The following is a 15620-nucleotide window of genomic DNA, read 5'->3' as shown; positions in this document are numbered from 1 at the left end:
AAAATTAAACAGGCAAGGATGAATAGGCAGGGAGGGAACTAGCTAGCTAGCAAAAAGCTGCTCGCCCGCCCCCCTCCGCGTCGTCGCCCTGTCCCCCTGCAGTGACACAGCAGCCTGTCGCCGGGGTACCCGCCGGCCCCTCCGGGCACGCCGGGAGCTGTAGTCCCCAGCTCCACGGCTCGGTTTGGCGATTAACTAGGCGACCTGACGGGCAGGGCGGGGAAACGGCCCGGGGGAGGGGGGCGGGGAGCGCCGGGAGCTGTAGTCCCGGCGGGTGGCCTGGGGAGGGCAGCCGGGCGCATCACAGCCGGGCAGGGCGAGTAACCCCCAGCCCCCCCGCCCCGGGGACTCACTCTGAGCAGGCCGGACCGAGCCAGCCCCACCTCGGCTCACGGCTCTGCCCGTCCCTTGGCCCCCTCAGAGGTTTTCGGCGGAGGCCTGGGCCCCTCACGGCCTCCAGCCGGGCTAAGCCGCACTTTACTTCGGGGGCTTGGTCAGGCCTGACTAGGCCTGGCCTGGTCTGGTCTGACTAGGCCTAGCCTGGCCAGGCTCGACTGGGCCAGGCCTGGCCTGGCCTTGTCCCTAGCGCCTCCCCACCCCCTCACCGTGACCTTCCCCCCCCGCTCCGGCTCCCCCGCCATGACACCTCCCTCGACCCCGCCCCGCGCTCCCCTGGCTCGTGGGGCACGCCGGGAGCGGTGGGCACGCCGGGAGCGGTGGTCCCGCCGGGCGGCGGCGCAGACTACATTTCCCGTGATGCCGCGCGGCGCGGCGCGCTGGGAGGCGGGTGGGGAAGAGGCGCGCGGGGCACGCCGGGAGTTGTAGTCCGGCGGCGCTGAGGTGTGGGGAAGGTGGCGGGGGCGCTGCCGGCAGCCATTATCTGGGAGCGCGGAGCGCCGGGTGTGGGGCTGGGTGCTGGGTCGCCTCACCGCTTCTCCGAGCCCGCGGCCCCGCTGCTGCGCGGAGGTGGGGCCGCCATGGCGGCTTAGCCTCGCCCCTACCCTTCCCTTCCTCTCCGCTACGGTCGTTGAAGGCGCGGCGGCGGCGCGGCCTAGCCGGGAGGGCGGATCCTCGGCCTCGCGTAGCGGCTCCTGCCCGCGGAGGGCCGCCCTCCTCGGAGGGCCATGTCCCTGGTGGCCTATGCCAGCAGCGAAGAGGAGAGCGATGCGGAGGAGGCCGCGGGCGAGGAGGAAGAAGCCGCCGCTCCGCCTCCTGCCGCAGCCAAGCAGCCCCCGGCCCGGGGGCTCTTCGCCACCTTGCCTCCCCCCAAGGCCCCCGTGATGCCCCCGCTGCCCCCGCCTCACCAGCCCCTGGGCAGCGGCTTCCCCTTGCCGCCGCCCCCCCCTTTCCTTATGGGCCCCCCGCCTGGTATGAGGGGCTTCAGCGCCCCTCCGCCGGGCATGAGCCCGGCCCAGGCCTCGACCGTCAGCCTGCCCGAGCTGGCCGCCAGCGGGAACGGGAGCGGGGAGAAGCCCAGGCTGGGGGGGCTCCTCCTGCCTCCCCCGAGGAACGCTACCACCACGACCTCTGCCTCTACCCTCAACTTGCCCCCTCCTGTCTCGGCCTCTGGTGCTCTGCCCGGGGCTGGGGTGGATTTGAGCCTCCCCAAGCCAAAGAAGAGGACAGAGCCGGTGCGGATCGCAGTGCCCGAGTTGCACAAGGGAGATGTGAGTATGAAATAAACTACCAGCATTGCTGGGGGCGGGGGGGGGAGCAGCTCAAGCCCTCCTGAGAAGGAGCACCTTAGTACGTGAAATCATCTCCCGAGAGCAATCCCGTGTGGATTTGTTTGCCCAGAAAGCTGAGTGTCTCTTTCCTCGCTCTCTCCCATCATAATATAGCAAGGTACCAAAACCAATTGTTGTGGCATCTACAGGGAGATTTGTCCCAGCTGCCAGCCCTAATCCTAAAGCGCTTTGCAGAATTAAACTGATATAGAAACCTTATTTATAATCGTAATACAGCAAAACCCAGATTATCTGCACCCTTATTTATTACTGAAGTTAACAAGTTGATGATGTGGAGCTGTATGGCCTTGCGTGGGGGTATCCCAAAAAAATTCTTCTGTTGTTCGCTGTGCAATTGATAGATTTTCCTGTCAATCTATTGCTTCTTTAGCTAAAGGCATCAGACGTCCTCTGGACCTTTAGGTAATCACTTCCCTCTTAGCTTATGCTTTTTCGTGTTTGCAGTGCCCTGTGCCTTACGGGGCTCCTGAGCACTGAATCCGGACAACCCCATGGCGAGAGCAGGGAAAGGCAGGTCCTTGTCCCCCTTTTTTTTTTCTAGGTGTCCCTATTGATCAGCTTTCCTTCTCTCCCTTCTGCTCATTTGCTCTGGGACGGCACTATCATAGCTCGTGTGGCTGTGGCCATTTCTGGCCTCAGTCACTGGTTCTGGTGAGATGTGAGTGCCTCGGGCTGTAGGAAGAGCTGAACTGCGAAGCTTTAGGGTCATTTCCATGGGGACAGGTAGCTCAAAGAAGAGGTTTGACTGTATGGATTTATAAACAGCATCAATTAAGAGTGGTCTGCCAGCATCTTGGGCCTGGGGGAGCTGAAGCAAAGTCAGTGCATCTCGCTTTGCTGGAAGAGCAGTCTGCTGGAAGAGCAGTCTGCGGGGGCATGGGGAGAGCGGATGAGAGGATGTGGGCTTCCTGGCCATCCCTGAACCACACTCCGCTGCTTGCCGATGACCAGCCCAGTTTGGCAAATGCCAGAGACTGAGCTCCTCATGCCACGGCTCCCAAACACGGCAGAGGTGCACCAGGCAGTGGGACGCACGGGTTCCCCTTTTAGGCAAACGGATGAGGGATATCCCATTCTCTCATACCTGCTTTTTGCTTACTCACTTTCTTGCAGTGCTTTGGAATGGGCGCTTCGTAATAAAGCAAGCATTAGGGTTCTTCGCTTCCTCGCTGGTTGTACAGTTACTGAAATAAGCTCAAATGAAAGGAGATTTGTTCCTCCCCTTTATCTCCCCCTCTGTGTTCCAGTGCATTGGCTTTGAACAGAAATGCTGCAGGTTGTCAGTGTCAGGCGAGTGAATTAATGCTGAAGGGAGAAAAAGTACCTTAAAACCAGAGCTGGTCTGAGCGGTTCCCGTTTGGGATTCCTGGAAGTCCCTTGGCCTGTGGCTGATGTCCTCGCTCGTCCCCTCATTCTCCTTAAAACACCTCCTGTCCCTTTTGTTTGCACCTGTGGAGACACTCCTGGGCAGTCTGCTTTATCTCCTCTCTCCCAAATGCAACATGTGGGTTTTATGGCAACTCTTGACTTGATTTTATTTATGCATGTTCTTTGTCTTTGTCCTGTTTTATAATTTAGATAGTAAACTGGCAGAAGACCTTGTTTCCTGTAATCTCTTTAAAGTGCTTTGCAAAGCTATAAAACGATAAAGATGTTAAGGGCCTTTTCTGATGCCAGAGATGACCAGACTTTCTACTCAAGTTTTAAATGGATATTTAGCAACTCCAGCATTACTGTGAACAATTCCCTGTTAATCCCCACGGTGAATTTTTACACCCTTGCTTTGTGTGATTTTATTAATGTAATGTTGTCTGTTACCTTGAAAGGGAGCGGTGACCTTATGCTGTGCAGCTTGTGTTCTTTGCCTTGCTTTAGGTTGATTTTCACGTGATTTATTAAAAAAAAAAAAATGCTTGAGCTGTAGGCTCTCTAAATGCTAATTTCTGGCAGGAGCCAATTACGTAGAAGCTGAGTTTCTCTGCCCACCCACTCTGCTTTAGAACAGCATTAAAAAGCCGCCTTGAAAATTTGGAATTTTCGGTTAGCAAATGCTTTTTTTTTTTGTCTTTGTTTTTTTGTTCCATAAGTTGCATAAATGAGCTCAAGTGGGAGATTATTGTTTGGCTACGGATGGATTGCTCTTACGAGGTTTTTAAGAGGAGATGCTGACTTGTTTGCAAAGCTTCAGGTTTTACAGCAGAATGCAGCTTATTTTTCTGCCTCTGCCTGGCCTGTGGCAGACCCAGTTATCTCTAAATATAGCAGCAAGTACTGTGGTCCTGCTTTCACTGTGGATAGTTTATCTCTCATAGTAGTAACCAGGGCAGGCTTTTATCTCTCTTTGCCCTGACACAGATGCATCAGCAAGACTGTGAAAAAGAGCTTGACCGCATCCCACTGTTGCTTTTTATCTCGGCTCTCGGCAAATCTGTGTTACTGTGATTCTTTAGCTGGTTCAAACTGAAAATTAATAAATTGCATAGTGGGTGGGCTTTTTTTCTTTTACTTTAATATCTCAAGTTGTGCTAAGCTCTGTTTTTCTTTCTCAGTCAGATTCAGAGGAAGATGAACCAACAAAGAAGAAAAATACTCTTCAGGTAAATACATAGGATATTAAATTAAACAAGTTTCACAGGAAAGGAGCATTTGACTGTGACAGATCTTGGGCTTCCACTAGTGTAAATCAGCCACTCTGATCAGCGCATGGCTTGTAGCATAGAAAATTCCTGAAATCCCCTGGGGTGTCAAGTCCCTCCTTTTTGGGCAGTTTCATAAATTTAAATCTCAGAAAAACAGGCATTAATTTGGGTAGTTGGCAGATATTTGCAAGTACCACATTTCCCTTAGAAGTCCCACTGGCCTTTTGTACAAGAAAGTCCTGCAGCATGTTTGAAGTAGCAAACGATTGTGCTAAGCAATGGGAAACCCATTAATGTTGTTAGAATTGGAGGAGATAATTGGCAGGGAGTCAGGAAAACTAAATAGTCTCACTCATTTCTCATTTCTGTGAACCATTTGCCCTGCATGAAACTCACCAGGGACGCGGCGAGGGCTCTGGCTTGTCGGCTTTGCTTCCTCAACCCAAAAATTTGACAGTGAAAGAGACCAATCGGTTACTTTTGCCCTACGCTTTCTCAAGGAAAGCGGGAGAAAACACCTCCGACTCAAAGCCTGCTAAGGGCCCGACCTCTTCCTCCAAAGCAAAACCTCTGTCCAAGCCAGCGGTGCCCACAACTCCTTCTCCGTCTGCCATCAAAGCTGCTGCGAAGAGCGCTGCCCTGCAGGTAACAAAGCAGATCACGCAGGAAGAGGATGACAGTGATGAAGAGGTCGAGCCAGAGAACTACTTCTCCTTGTCTGACAGGGGCGAGCCCAGCATTGTGGGTGCTGAGACATACATGTACTCTGGCACGGTGGTGTCGGAGGACCCACCTCCTGGGACAGAGACAGAGCCCCAGTTCCAGGATGCTGCTGCTAATGCCCCGCTGGAGTTCAAGACGGGTGCGGGCTCCAGTGGTGCTCAGCACAGCTGGGCACCCAAACCCGGAGAAGACTACGGCAGCCAGCCGTACAGCCAGTTCCCTGCCTACGGTGAGGCCGGTGTGGCTGGTGCATATTATCAGGTGGGTTCACTGACTGGGAGGTGAAGCTCTGAAAAGGGGTCTGGGACGAGGGGCTCCAAATTAGTTACTGAAGCAGGCTGCGCCTTGTAGGAATCTAACCCATCTGAGCTAGCTGGGACAAGGAGCAGAGATCCACAGCACTTAGCACAACAGGATTCCTCTGGCATGAGAGATGTAGATGCTCTTTGCTGGATAAATGTTTCATAGCTGCACTCAATGTAAAATGCCCCTGCGCAACTGTCCCTGTTGTTCTCAGGGTGCAGAATCGAGGCTCGCCAGAGCTGGTGTCTGAAGCCAGGTTGTTTCTAGTAATTCAGCAAAGTATTTGTTGTTGAGTACCTCTGAAAAAAATGCCCTGTACTCTTCAGTAGTGCTAGAGTAATGAGATGTGATTAACGACTACTTTGGTCAGCCCTGGGAGGAAGTACATGTGTAACATACTGTACTCCCTGGAGGCCGAGTGAAATCCCTCTAGGTGAAAAAGCAGCAGCTCATGAGGCGAGGTACACGATTCAGTGCTCTGCCTCGAGACCTCTGTGTGTGATAACTCCAGGATCGATCTTGCTTTGCTCTCGTGACAAACTGGTTTTCCTTTTGCTGACAGGATTACTACAGCAGCGGGTACTACCAGGAGATGGAACCAGCCCAGGCACCGCTGCAGGAGATGAGCACCGACTCCTCCTTCATAGATGACGAAGCGGTTGGCACTTTACTGTCTGTCCCACTGCGGAGTTTGCATTTAAGCTCTGCTAGAACACAGGACCCGCTTGGCAGCCACGGTCCTGTCTGACCAGCATGACCTGTGCTTCATGCTGAGTTGGACCAGGTTGTTGTTCCATAGGGTCTAGCGCTGTGTTGTGGACATGTGCGGTGTTCTTCCAGCAGTCTGTTGGGCTGTTGCTCCAGACGGGTGTGCTTGTTATATAAGTAGCTGATGTTTGTTATTTCCACCGAGCCCCAGTTCGTTCTCGTGAGGGGCATCTAGGGCAGACAAGGTGCGTAGAGCGAAGATGTTGCTTGCTGAGGTGCAGGTGAGCTACTGTTCAGATACCTTCACGGTACATTCTCTAGCATAGCAGTGAATTCCCCACTTATTTCAAATGCTCAAAACCATGTTTTAAAAATTCTTTTCCCATTGTTGATCTAACCCAGAAACTGCCAGCCTTGTTATCTGAGCCAGTCAGTGCTGCAGAATACAGTAGCCTGTCTGGTGCTCACTTCTTCAAGGGATCTCTTTACTTTACTTTAGAGGTGGATTTGTGTTAGGGGAGGTGGATGTGTTAGCAGCAAAACTTCAGGTGCCTTCCTAGCATGTAAAATGAGAGACTCAGGAGTCTGAGGGCCTTCCCCCGAGCAAGACTGAAAGCAAGAGTAAATGCTGTTTAAATGCACAGGAAGATGAGATTATAACCTTCATGTGAAGTAGTTTAAGACATTCTGATCTATAGCAAAGCAGAACTCTCCTAAAGGAAAAAAATCTTGGTTGGAAAAATGGTTGTTGATGTGGCCTGTCCCTTGCTGGGGAAGCTAAGGCTCAGACCCTATCTACCTTTACTTGTTTCAGGTTGTGTGCCTGTGTAACTCCGGTTGTTTCTGTTCTTCTTTCAGTTCAAGCGTCTGCAAGGCAAGCGGAATCGAGGGAGGGAAGAGATCAACTTTGTGGATATCAAAGGTGATGATCAGCTGAGTGGAGCCCAGCAGTGGCTGACCAAATCCTTAACAGAGGAGAAGACCATGAAATCGTTCAGCAAGGTACAGGAAGGGAGGAGTGCTGGCTGGGATTTTGGAGACCTCTGTTCAGTTCCCGTTTCAACCACAGCTGGAGCTGTATTAGATGCTATGCAGTCACCAGGGTGGGGAGACAGGGACCCTTGTGTTGTCTGTTGTATAAATAATTACACGTGAGAGACCAGTAGAGCTTGTCAAAACACAGTCCCAGCGTGCACGTGGTAAAGACCAGACAGGAACTGCTTCAGCCTAAGGAATCTGCCCAGAGCCATTTAATATGAAACAAATGCTTCTTCAAATGGCTTTGTGCAAGCTCTTGTCTTGTTTCACTGTCTGGGTCAGTATCTTTCTAGACTTAACAGTTCACCTGGTTTTGCTTTCTAGAAAAAAGGAGATCAGCCCACGGGACAGCAAAGGAGAAAACACCAGATCACATACCTGATCCATCAAGTGAGTGGCCTCCCTCTAGCACGGAAACGGATCCAGGCAGAATTACAAGGCTTGATGCTTGGCAGCACCAGGCAGGGCTGGTGGAGCTGCTCTTTCAGCAGCTGGGGAGCAGGGGTTGTCTCTGATTAATGAGCGCCCCGAGCCCCAGGCGAGACCTGCAGCAGTTCTGACGGGGGTGGAGGTGGCAGGAGTGTCCTGGCCACCACCGGCCCGAATAGCCTTGTGACAGCAGTGCCTTGGCCCCGCGGGTGTCATGGCACTGAGCTTCTAGCTTGCTTTTTGCTTTGCTTTGCTCTTCCCCTCCTGCCCAGCTCCAGTGCGTGTGTGGTTGTATGTGTTACGAGACTCTCTGCTTCCTGTCTTAATTCCACACCGCTGCTGTGTGGTTAGTAAGCGGCTGCTGAGACTGTCCCACAAGAGAAGCTGTGTTTCAGCGTGAATGAAATGCCTGTGCATCCCAATTAATTCAGGCTGCTGTCAAGATAATTGTGCTAACTCCTGTAATGAGGCATCTCGCTGAAGTGCTCTGTAATCCCCGTCAGCAGGGGCAGAGGAGGGTGAAATACTGCTGAGTCAGTGAGCAGCAACGCTGATGTTAATCCTCTCAATTTCTGCAGGCAAAGGAAAGAGAACTGGAACTGAAAAACACATGGTCTGAAAACAAGCTCAGCCGACGTCAGACTCAAGCCAAATATGGATTCTAACACCTCTGTCCCACTTTTTGGCTGTTGTCCCAGGTGACCTACTGTGTCAGACTTCTCCTGGCCTTCTGGAGATCAACCAGGCCCCGTGCAGAACGCGGTCTGCTCGGCAGGTCTGCTCAGCGGGTGGGAGGATACTGCACTCCCCTGCCTGCCAGGAGAAAGGTTTAATGCAAGCCGGTCCCGAAACTCCATCTGTAATTTTTCCCCTCCCTTCTTATAAATGATAATGTGGAAGGTTCAGACCAAACCTGTTTCATACGACTGATGACAGTCTGAGGCAGCTGCAGGGAACGTGCCTGGTGCAAGGCTTGGAGCTTTTGTCCTGTGGGTACAGGGGCTACTCCTCCTTCGACGTAGCCTCGCCACTGGAACCTTAGGCAGAGTCTCAATAAACTTCCAAGTTCCACTTTGCTCCTTTCTTGGACTCGCTGTGTGTTGAGAGTGTAATTTTTCTTTCTAAAAGACAGTGAGTTTCAAGAGCAAGCCTGGTTGCCTTTTTTTTTTTTTTTTTTTGTCCTTTTATTTGAGATGTCCCCCTGGCTGCTTACTCATGTCTGAGTAAATCCAGTGCTCCTCTCATGCAAATGATTTTGATACATTTTTTTTTTTTTTTTTTTTTTTTTTTTTAAGCGTGGCTGAGGTAGTGGTTTTGTTCTCAGCTCCACCGGCCCGTATGTCTCGAACCATGCTGAGGGGAAACTCCTTTACGGGTCAGAGCTTGCAATAGAGGTGGAAGCGCCCCGAGTGTGGAACGCACAAAAAGCAGTGAGGATCTCTTGCCCAGTACGAGGCGCTGCTGAGGGCTTTTGGATAAACGTGGTCAATGTGTGTATGTACATTTTTCTTCCTTTTTTTCCCCTCTTTCCTCCTCCTCCTCCTCCTCCCCCTGACCCAAGGCCTACAGTGCTGTACCAGGCTGCTCCCCAGACTCCTTGAACTGAGTATTGCCAGTGTCACGGTGTGGTGCAGCTGGCAGTGAGCTCGGCAAGTGAAGCAGCAGTATTTCCTCTGAGCAGACACAGATGAAAGCTGCCAACTGTACAATTTTATTTTTCCTCCAGCTTGTTTGTATCAATTCTGTTCAATTAAGCATTAACTTTACCCTCCTGGCTGGGAAGAAGAAACCATATCCGGCCTTAACTTTTTAAAATGAAGTCTTTCTTTTATTTAAGGTATTAGATCTAGGTGATATGACTGCAAATCATGTGCAGCCTTGCTGGCCAGATCCATGTATCTTTAGCCAAATCTCTGTGGCCTCACTTAGTTTGTTGTTCACCAAAGCGCGTGATGCCAAAGGGAACAGAGATCTGGTCTGGTTATTTAACTTACATTCCCACCACTAAGGGTTATATTTGTTGTAACTGCAGCTAAAACAGCTAATATTTGTTATTCCATTTAGAAAAACTCCCAAGAGGTTGTTTTTCTCCCATGTTACCTGTTAAAAACAAGCAAACCAACCCCCATGAATGAAGTCTTTTCTTAGAATATTTTAAAATAATCTGATTTCTAGTTTAGTTCCCCGGATGTTTTAGTACTTTGCAGAGCCCATTTTGAGTATTTGAATGACCAGAATAAAGTTACTGTTGAGTAATTTATTCATATGTTATATGTACAGCAAAATCCTCTCAAAAGAGATTTGATAAAGGAATAAACTTTTAAATGAACCGAACCACACCTGTTTCCGTCACGAGGTGCTCAACTCCTTGCTCGAGGCATTGGTTTTCCTTCTCCCCTCCCTGGCAAGGCTGAAGCACCATCGTGGCAGCCCGTGTTTTGGTGATGGCTGCCTTAGCTTATTCGCAGAGCGGATGCTGTTGCACAGCCGGTGACAAAACTCTTGTCTGAGGGGAGTTTGCTATGCACAGCCCATCCGGGGTGCGAATCCCAGCAGTGAGTTGTGCTCACAGCTGTGGATCCATCAGTTTAAAATGCCAAGCCTTGCCCTCAGTGTTCCCAGCTCGGAGCCAGTGGTGATGCTGGAGGGCTTTGCTGCAGCATCGAAGGCAGAGCAGCTGCTGTGGGGCAAGGAAACTCCATCCTCTGGCAGACCCTCTGCTCCCAAACTCTTCTTCAGCGGCCTTGGTGGAGTCCTGGAGCAAGCTGAGAGGGAGGCTGAAGCTCACGGGTTTCCCTTTTCTGATTCTATTTTGGTGTGTAATGACTCATTTTTAGCACTAGAGGGGAGTTATGAGGGCGGGAATCGTGGCTGACTTGCGCTCTGCTTTTAGCCATTTAAGAGCAAGAAAAAGTAGGCTTGTGAAAAGCGAAAGTGAGTTTTTCTTCAGAGAGGTAAAAGAAAACAACTCCAACCCTGCAGCCCTCCTTTTCCCTTCCTGTCTTGAAGCTCTAACACATCCCAGCGTGGGGCTTTGGCTGTCCTCATATGCTTTCTGCTCCGTTTAAGGCTGGGTGCACCTTGTCTGCAGTGAGAATGACATTGCCTTGGTGTCGTTTCAGAAGAAATGACAAGGCCGGGGATTTGCACGCTGCTGGGCAGCACCAGGGTCGGTGTTGCCAACCTTGCAGCTGAATTTGCTCCTCGGGGTTGGTGCTATCTTGTGTTTTGTGGCTGAGGCAATGCGCAGGGCTTGGAAGTGTCAGCACTGGGCTCGTGAGGTTTGGTGTGGCCCTGCCTGCCAGGCTGTGGCGTTGCTCTGGCTTGTGGCCAATTTAATAGCTGACTCTGGATGCACCAGCCATGCCTGAAACCCATCTCTAATTTTACTAGAATGGCCTTTTCCACCCTTGTTCTATTAATAGAAATCGCTTTCTGAATGTGTTCAAAGACAAATTAAATCCGTTCCCCTCTTAACTGTCTCGCAGGGCTTGGGAAGCAGGCTGCTGCCTTGGGAAGGGCGTGGGAATCCCAGCGTGGAGTGGACTGGCATCGCTGATGCTGCCAGGGTGCTGGTTATCTGTGGAGGGGCCAACTGCAGCCTTGGACCTCTGCTTCCAGGTCCAAGGGCTTCCTTTAGCAGTGGAGGAGCCTGAGAGCTTCCTTCTGCCTGGGAGCCGGGAACTGGCCCTTGTCTTAGACGTACCTGTGCGGGCGGCTTAGAGACGCTGTCCCGAAAGCTGCTCGTAAATGTTCTCGGGGCTCTCCTGCCCTGCTGCAGCCACAGCTTGCTTTGCGGCACTCGTCCTCCGGCTGTAAACAGGATCATCGAACTTGAGCGGAGGGTTTGTTGTGTCCTGGGTAATCCGTGGGGAGAGGTTGAAGGGAAACGGCTGTGAGATCATGCTTTATTGGGTGGAGGTTTGACTTGAGAGTGGGGACGTGGTTAAAAGTTGGTCCTTCACCCTCCCAGCCTTCAACTTTGCTCCTGCTTTGGCTGTGAGTTGGAGACCATTGCTCCAGCGTGCAGCCGTGAGCAGGGAACCCCCTTCTCCCCCCGTGACCCTGATTTGGAGCAAACCCCTGCCCACCAGACTCTACAGGAGGTCTCGCTGGGTTGGGACTGAGCTCTAGAGCAACAAGCAGCTCTACAACGTGACCTGCTATGGGGAACGCACCTCTGCGGTTGGGCTGGAGGCTCCTCTCTCCTTCCTGTCTGCAGTGGGAACTGCGGGTAGCTGCCGCCTCTTGGACACCTGGCTGGATATGCTGCGGAAGAGCCGGTGGTGAGCACGGGATTTGGAGGGCAGCGTGGAGAAGGCACCTTGGGTCCCTTGGGAAAGTGGAGCAGGCAGATCCTGCCGGGCCAGCGCCACCTCGGAGTAGATGTTCTCCTGGGGGCCAGTGCTGGGGCTCGAGCCCCGTCCCACGGCATAGAAGGGGATGAGCTCTTCTGGCTCGTAGTTGGTGGAGGGGCTGCGTGCCATGTCCTCATGGGGCTGGGCGTAGGTGTGGAAGCACATGAGCTGCTGGTACTTGGCATCGGGTGGCTCGGACAGGACAGCTTCTTCGTGCACCTGAGCATAGGAAGTTGCTCCACCACTGGCGGGGCTGTGCGGCCCCTGAGCTGTGGCCAAGGAGCTGGCCTTGGCTGGGAGTGGTGGGGGGATGCTGGGAGCCTGTGGAAGAGGTGGGACAGGTTGGAGGTGAGGGCTGGAATTGGAATCCCCCCACCCCGGCTGCATCCCCCCCATCTCGCAAGACCTGTGGCCAGGCTGTGGCTTCTGTCCTTGGGAAAGTGCCTCCATCCCCTCTGCCCTGCCTTTACCTCCCTGGATGAGCTTCTCTTGGCGCTGGGCTCTGCAGGCAGTGGGGGGGCTGCTCCTGGGGACCCCTTCAAGACAGTGCTGTACACCAGCAGGTTTGGTGGTGCTTCACTCAATTGGGAACGCACAGCATCGCTGCTGGCTGGGCTCTGTGTCCGTCCTTGGGGCTCATCTTCCTGCAACAAGAGGAAAGAGGTGCAGGGTCTGGGGCAAACCCAGCCGGGCACTGGTCCCCCCTCAGGTGTGCTGCCCATGGTTCGGCTCCTCGCTCCCAGCTGGGATGCTGCACGTTGGCCGGGGTTGTTCTGGTTCCAACCCTGGCTTTTGTGATGCTTGGACTTCCCTTGCCTTTGATTTTCCCAGCTTGGGAAAATCCCACCCCCATCCTTATAGCAGGAATGACTCAATTTTTTTGGCTGCAGGGACGAACGAGGGGCCAGGTCCTCACCCGTCTGCGTGGCACCGTCAGGAACTCATGGTACGGTGTGACTGGGGCAGCAGCATAGTGCTGCAGCAGGTCGGCCAGCTCGGTGTGGGCGCTCTGCTCCCCCAGGATCACATACCGCCCATCCGGCAGCTGGTCCAGGACAAAGTGCCGACAGCAATCCCTGCCCCTGGGGGAGAGGGGATGGGGTAAGCACAGCGGGCGGGAAAGGGACCGAGCGCGTCGGTCCCTTGGACAGGGCCGGGGGTCCTTCACCTGTAGGACAGGACGAAGCCAACGGTGCTCTCACTGAAGCGGACCAGGAAGCAGCCCGGGGGCTGATCCTGCAGCAGCTGCTCTGTATCCCTGCAGGAAGGGGCCCGGAGCCACTCGCTATCACCCCTTTCATGGGATCCAGGGGTCCAGCTCCCTATTTCGGAGCCCAGGGCTGGGGATGCTGAAGGGGCCACCCTGTCCCCCACCTTGGCTTCCCCATCCCACTCACCTCCGGCTGATGAAGCCGTGGAACCAGGCTGGGAGCTTACCCTCAGCCCGCAGCCTCCTGGCTTGCGTCTGCTCGAACCACAGCCTTGTCCGGGCACGCAGGGCCACCAGCTCCGGCCGCAGGTCCCCTGCCTGTGGGGACCAGCCTGGTGGGGACGGCCAGGAGCTTGCTGGGACCTGGAGAGAAGGGGAGAGCGGCCAGGGGCTCAGGTGAGGACGTGCCCTAAGGATGCTCTGCTCCCCACACGGGGCTCCTGGCGTAGCCCAAGAGGACACGGTCCCTGCAGGTGTGTGAGCTCAGGGGCACTTGGATGGCGAGCTGAGGGGGACGGACCCATCGCAGCCCCACGTCCTACCCTACTGTGTGTGTCCTGGTGTCCCAGGGACTGCTCTTCTCCCCGGGGCCGGACCAGGGTCATGTCGGGTCCTGGCTTGGCACTGGCCATGTTGTCCTCGCTGATGGGTTTGAAGGTGCTGAAGAGAGGACGGTGGTCATCCATGGGGTCCCCTGTACCAGGGAGCAAGGAGAAATGGGCTCAGGGCAGCGAAGCCTCCCTCGGGGCCCTGAGCTGTCCCTGTGCCCCGTCGCTGCCCATGGGATACCAGCACGTGGGGGGGGTTCCATGACCCCCCCCCCCCAAAGCGCTGCTTTTGCCCATGGCCTGGGTGAGGGGTACCTTCACCTGTGCCCCCCATCCTGGGGCTCATCACTCTGCCTCTCCACCCTGGACCTACGTCGTGAGAAGGGACAACGACCCTTGGACCCCAGAGGAGAAAAGCCCCGTGCATTGGTGAGCTGGGTGGGGTGGAAGAGAGAGGAAAGCGTGTGAATCCCCCAGACCCCCAAAAGTCCCCAGGGTGTCAGATCAGCCCCGGGAAGGGGAGCGAAGCAGCGGGCACAAAGCTCTGCGTGCGGCCGCCGAGGGACCCCGAGCTCGGCCCCGAGCCACCAACGCTTGGCAAAACAACGTTAATCCCTGGCAGATGCTTGAGGGGGTGGAAGAGGCTAGGGCTGGTTCGATCCGGGAGGCAAAGCTGAGTCAGAGGAGCCAGTTGAGGCTCATCTGAGAGTGGGGGGATCCAGCTGGGGGGACGGGGAGAACCGGGGGTGGATAGCACCTCATCTCCACCTTTAACCGGCTGCAGCACCCAGCCTGTCCCTGCACAGCGGCAGGCGGGGATGGGCAGGGGAAGGCAGGGGAGGGCAGGGAGCTTGTTGACAAAGCGAAACAAAACCACCCAAACCGCAGCAAACCAACATGGGGAGCGCCAGGAAGGCGAATTTGGGTCAGGTCCTGCCTGGGCATGGCTAGGCAGCTGGGGACAACGTCATTGTCCCCAGCTTGTGGTGCGTTCCCCCAGCTGGGTAGGGGTCCTGGGTGGAGGTGGGGGGCTCGTCCCTGCTTCCCCACCCCAGCACCTCGGCCTCAGAGAGGTGGCTCGGGTGGCTTTGATCCCCAAGGCAGGATGTGCTGCTTCAACCCCCCGCTCCTGGGGTGACAATGTGTGCAATCGGACTTGAAACGGGTTAAAGCCCGGCTTTGTTCCGTGAGACCTTTCTGGCCTGGATTTCCCCCTTTGAAGGGGGTAAGACCTGGCTGGAAGGGCTGAGATAGGCAGGGGATGCCGCTCCCTCTCTCCACACCCCCTTGTCCTCTGCCCCTTCTCTGTCATGCATTTGGATGGGGGGAGCACCCCGAGCATCCCCACATCACTCGGCGCTTGCCCATCCTGAGTCCCCCTGCTCAGGGTTTGCTTCTCGGTCTTTTTCCTCCCATCCTGGTACAAATACAACCCCGGACAGACCCCAGCCCTGATCATCCAGCCCAGGCACCTACCTCTGTCTGGCCACGCAGTGACCCAAGAGTCCATAGCTGGTGCCGACAGGACGGGGCAGGCTGACGGGGCAGGCTGGCAGGGCAGGCAGCGCTGCCGCCTTGCCTGCACTCGCACCTCTGCTGCCTGTGAAGGGCAGGAAGCAGCGACCGATGCCGCAAGAGCCTTCGCGTGATGGGGAGACGTCACAGGAAGGCGGCATGGGGCAATGGGGTGGCACTGGGGTGACACCCAGGTGACACTGGGACCCTTGGCACGGGCTGGTCTGTGGCGAGGAGGGGGCTCCGGCCACCCGCCCCGCTGGCATGTCTGCACCTGCAAAAGGCTCTTTGTTCTTCCCATCCGCATCCCGGGATCTCATGCAGCCAGGTGCAAGGGCAGGGGGGCTCAGCTGGCTGAGGCTTATGCCACGAGTCGGGATTCGGTTCCTGGCACGGTGAGA

The 15620-nt window shown here is 54.8% G+C and overlaps 3 protein-coding genes across 3 annotated transcripts in view; 1 reads left to right on the top strand and 2 right to left on the bottom strand.

The window, feature by feature from the left end:
- The window catches only part of MRPL24 (mitochondrial ribosomal protein L24), a 79680-nt gene that overhangs the window by 12772 nt on the left and 51288 nt on the right, over positions 1–15620 (bottom strand). The window lies entirely within an intron of this gene.
- On the top strand, positions 986–9922 carry PRCC (proline rich mitotic checkpoint control factor). The gene is made up of 7 exons (XM_052796324.1): positions 986–1667; positions 4298–4345; positions 4787–5371; positions 5976–6071; positions 6980–7123; positions 7484–7549; positions 8167–9922. The coding sequence occupies exons 1-7, from the start codon at positions 1125–1127 to the stop codon at positions 8251–8253; spliced, it is 1569 nt and encodes a 522-aa protein (XP_052652284.1). The 5' UTR covers positions 986–1124; the 3' UTR covers positions 8254–9922.
- Positions 9831–15526, bottom strand: SH2D2A (SH2 domain containing 2A). The gene is made up of 8 exons (XM_052797964.1): positions 15181–15526; positions 13699–13850; positions 13344–13519; positions 13115–13204; positions 12863–13028; positions 12417–12590; positions 11767–12267; positions 9831–11445 (listed from the first exon to the last, which is right to left on the bottom strand). Exons 1-8 carry the CDS (start codon positions 15524–15526, stop codon positions 11308–11310), a joined length of 1743 nt encoding a protein of 580 aa, XP_052653924.1. The 3' UTR covers positions 9831–11307.

The sequence above is a fragment of the Harpia harpyja genome, chromosome 9 (assembly GCF_026419915.1).
Source record: "Harpia harpyja isolate bHarHar1 chromosome 9, bHarHar1 primary haplotype, whole genome shotgun sequence".
NCBI classification, from domain to species: Eukaryota; Metazoa; Chordata; class Aves; order Accipitriformes; family Accipitridae; genus Harpia; species Harpia harpyja.
The sequence above is the reverse complement of the archived record's forward strand: the minus strand, read 5'-3'. Positions and strand labels throughout refer to the sequence as shown.

Bases quoted from the DNA above. Each gene is read 5' to 3' on its own strand.
- PRCC (XM_052796324.1), top strand. From the start codon at position 1,125: ATGTCCCTGGTGGCCTATGCCAGCAGCGAAGAGGAGAGCGATGCGGAG. The intron at 4,346-4,786 runs GTAAATACATAG...GAAACTCACCAG, and splicing joins AGAAGAAAAATACTCTTCAG to GGACGCGGCGAGGGCTCTGG. The intron at 7,124-7,483 runs GTACAGGAAGGG...TTTGCTTTCTAG, and splicing joins CCATGAAATCGTTCAGCAAG to AAAAAAGGAGATCAGCCCAC.
- SH2D2A (XM_052797964.1), bottom strand. From the start codon at position 15,526: ATGCGGATGGGAAGAACAAAGAGCCTTTTGCAGGTGCAGACATGCCAG. The intron at 13,851-15,180 runs GTAGGTGCCTGG...TCCCTGGTACAG, and splicing joins CACTGCGTGGCCAGACAGAG to GGGACCCCATGGATGACCAC. The intron at 12,268-12,416 runs GTAAAGGCAGGG...CCTCTTCCACAG, and splicing joins AGAGAAGCTCATCCAGGGAG to GCTCCCAGCATCCCCCCACC.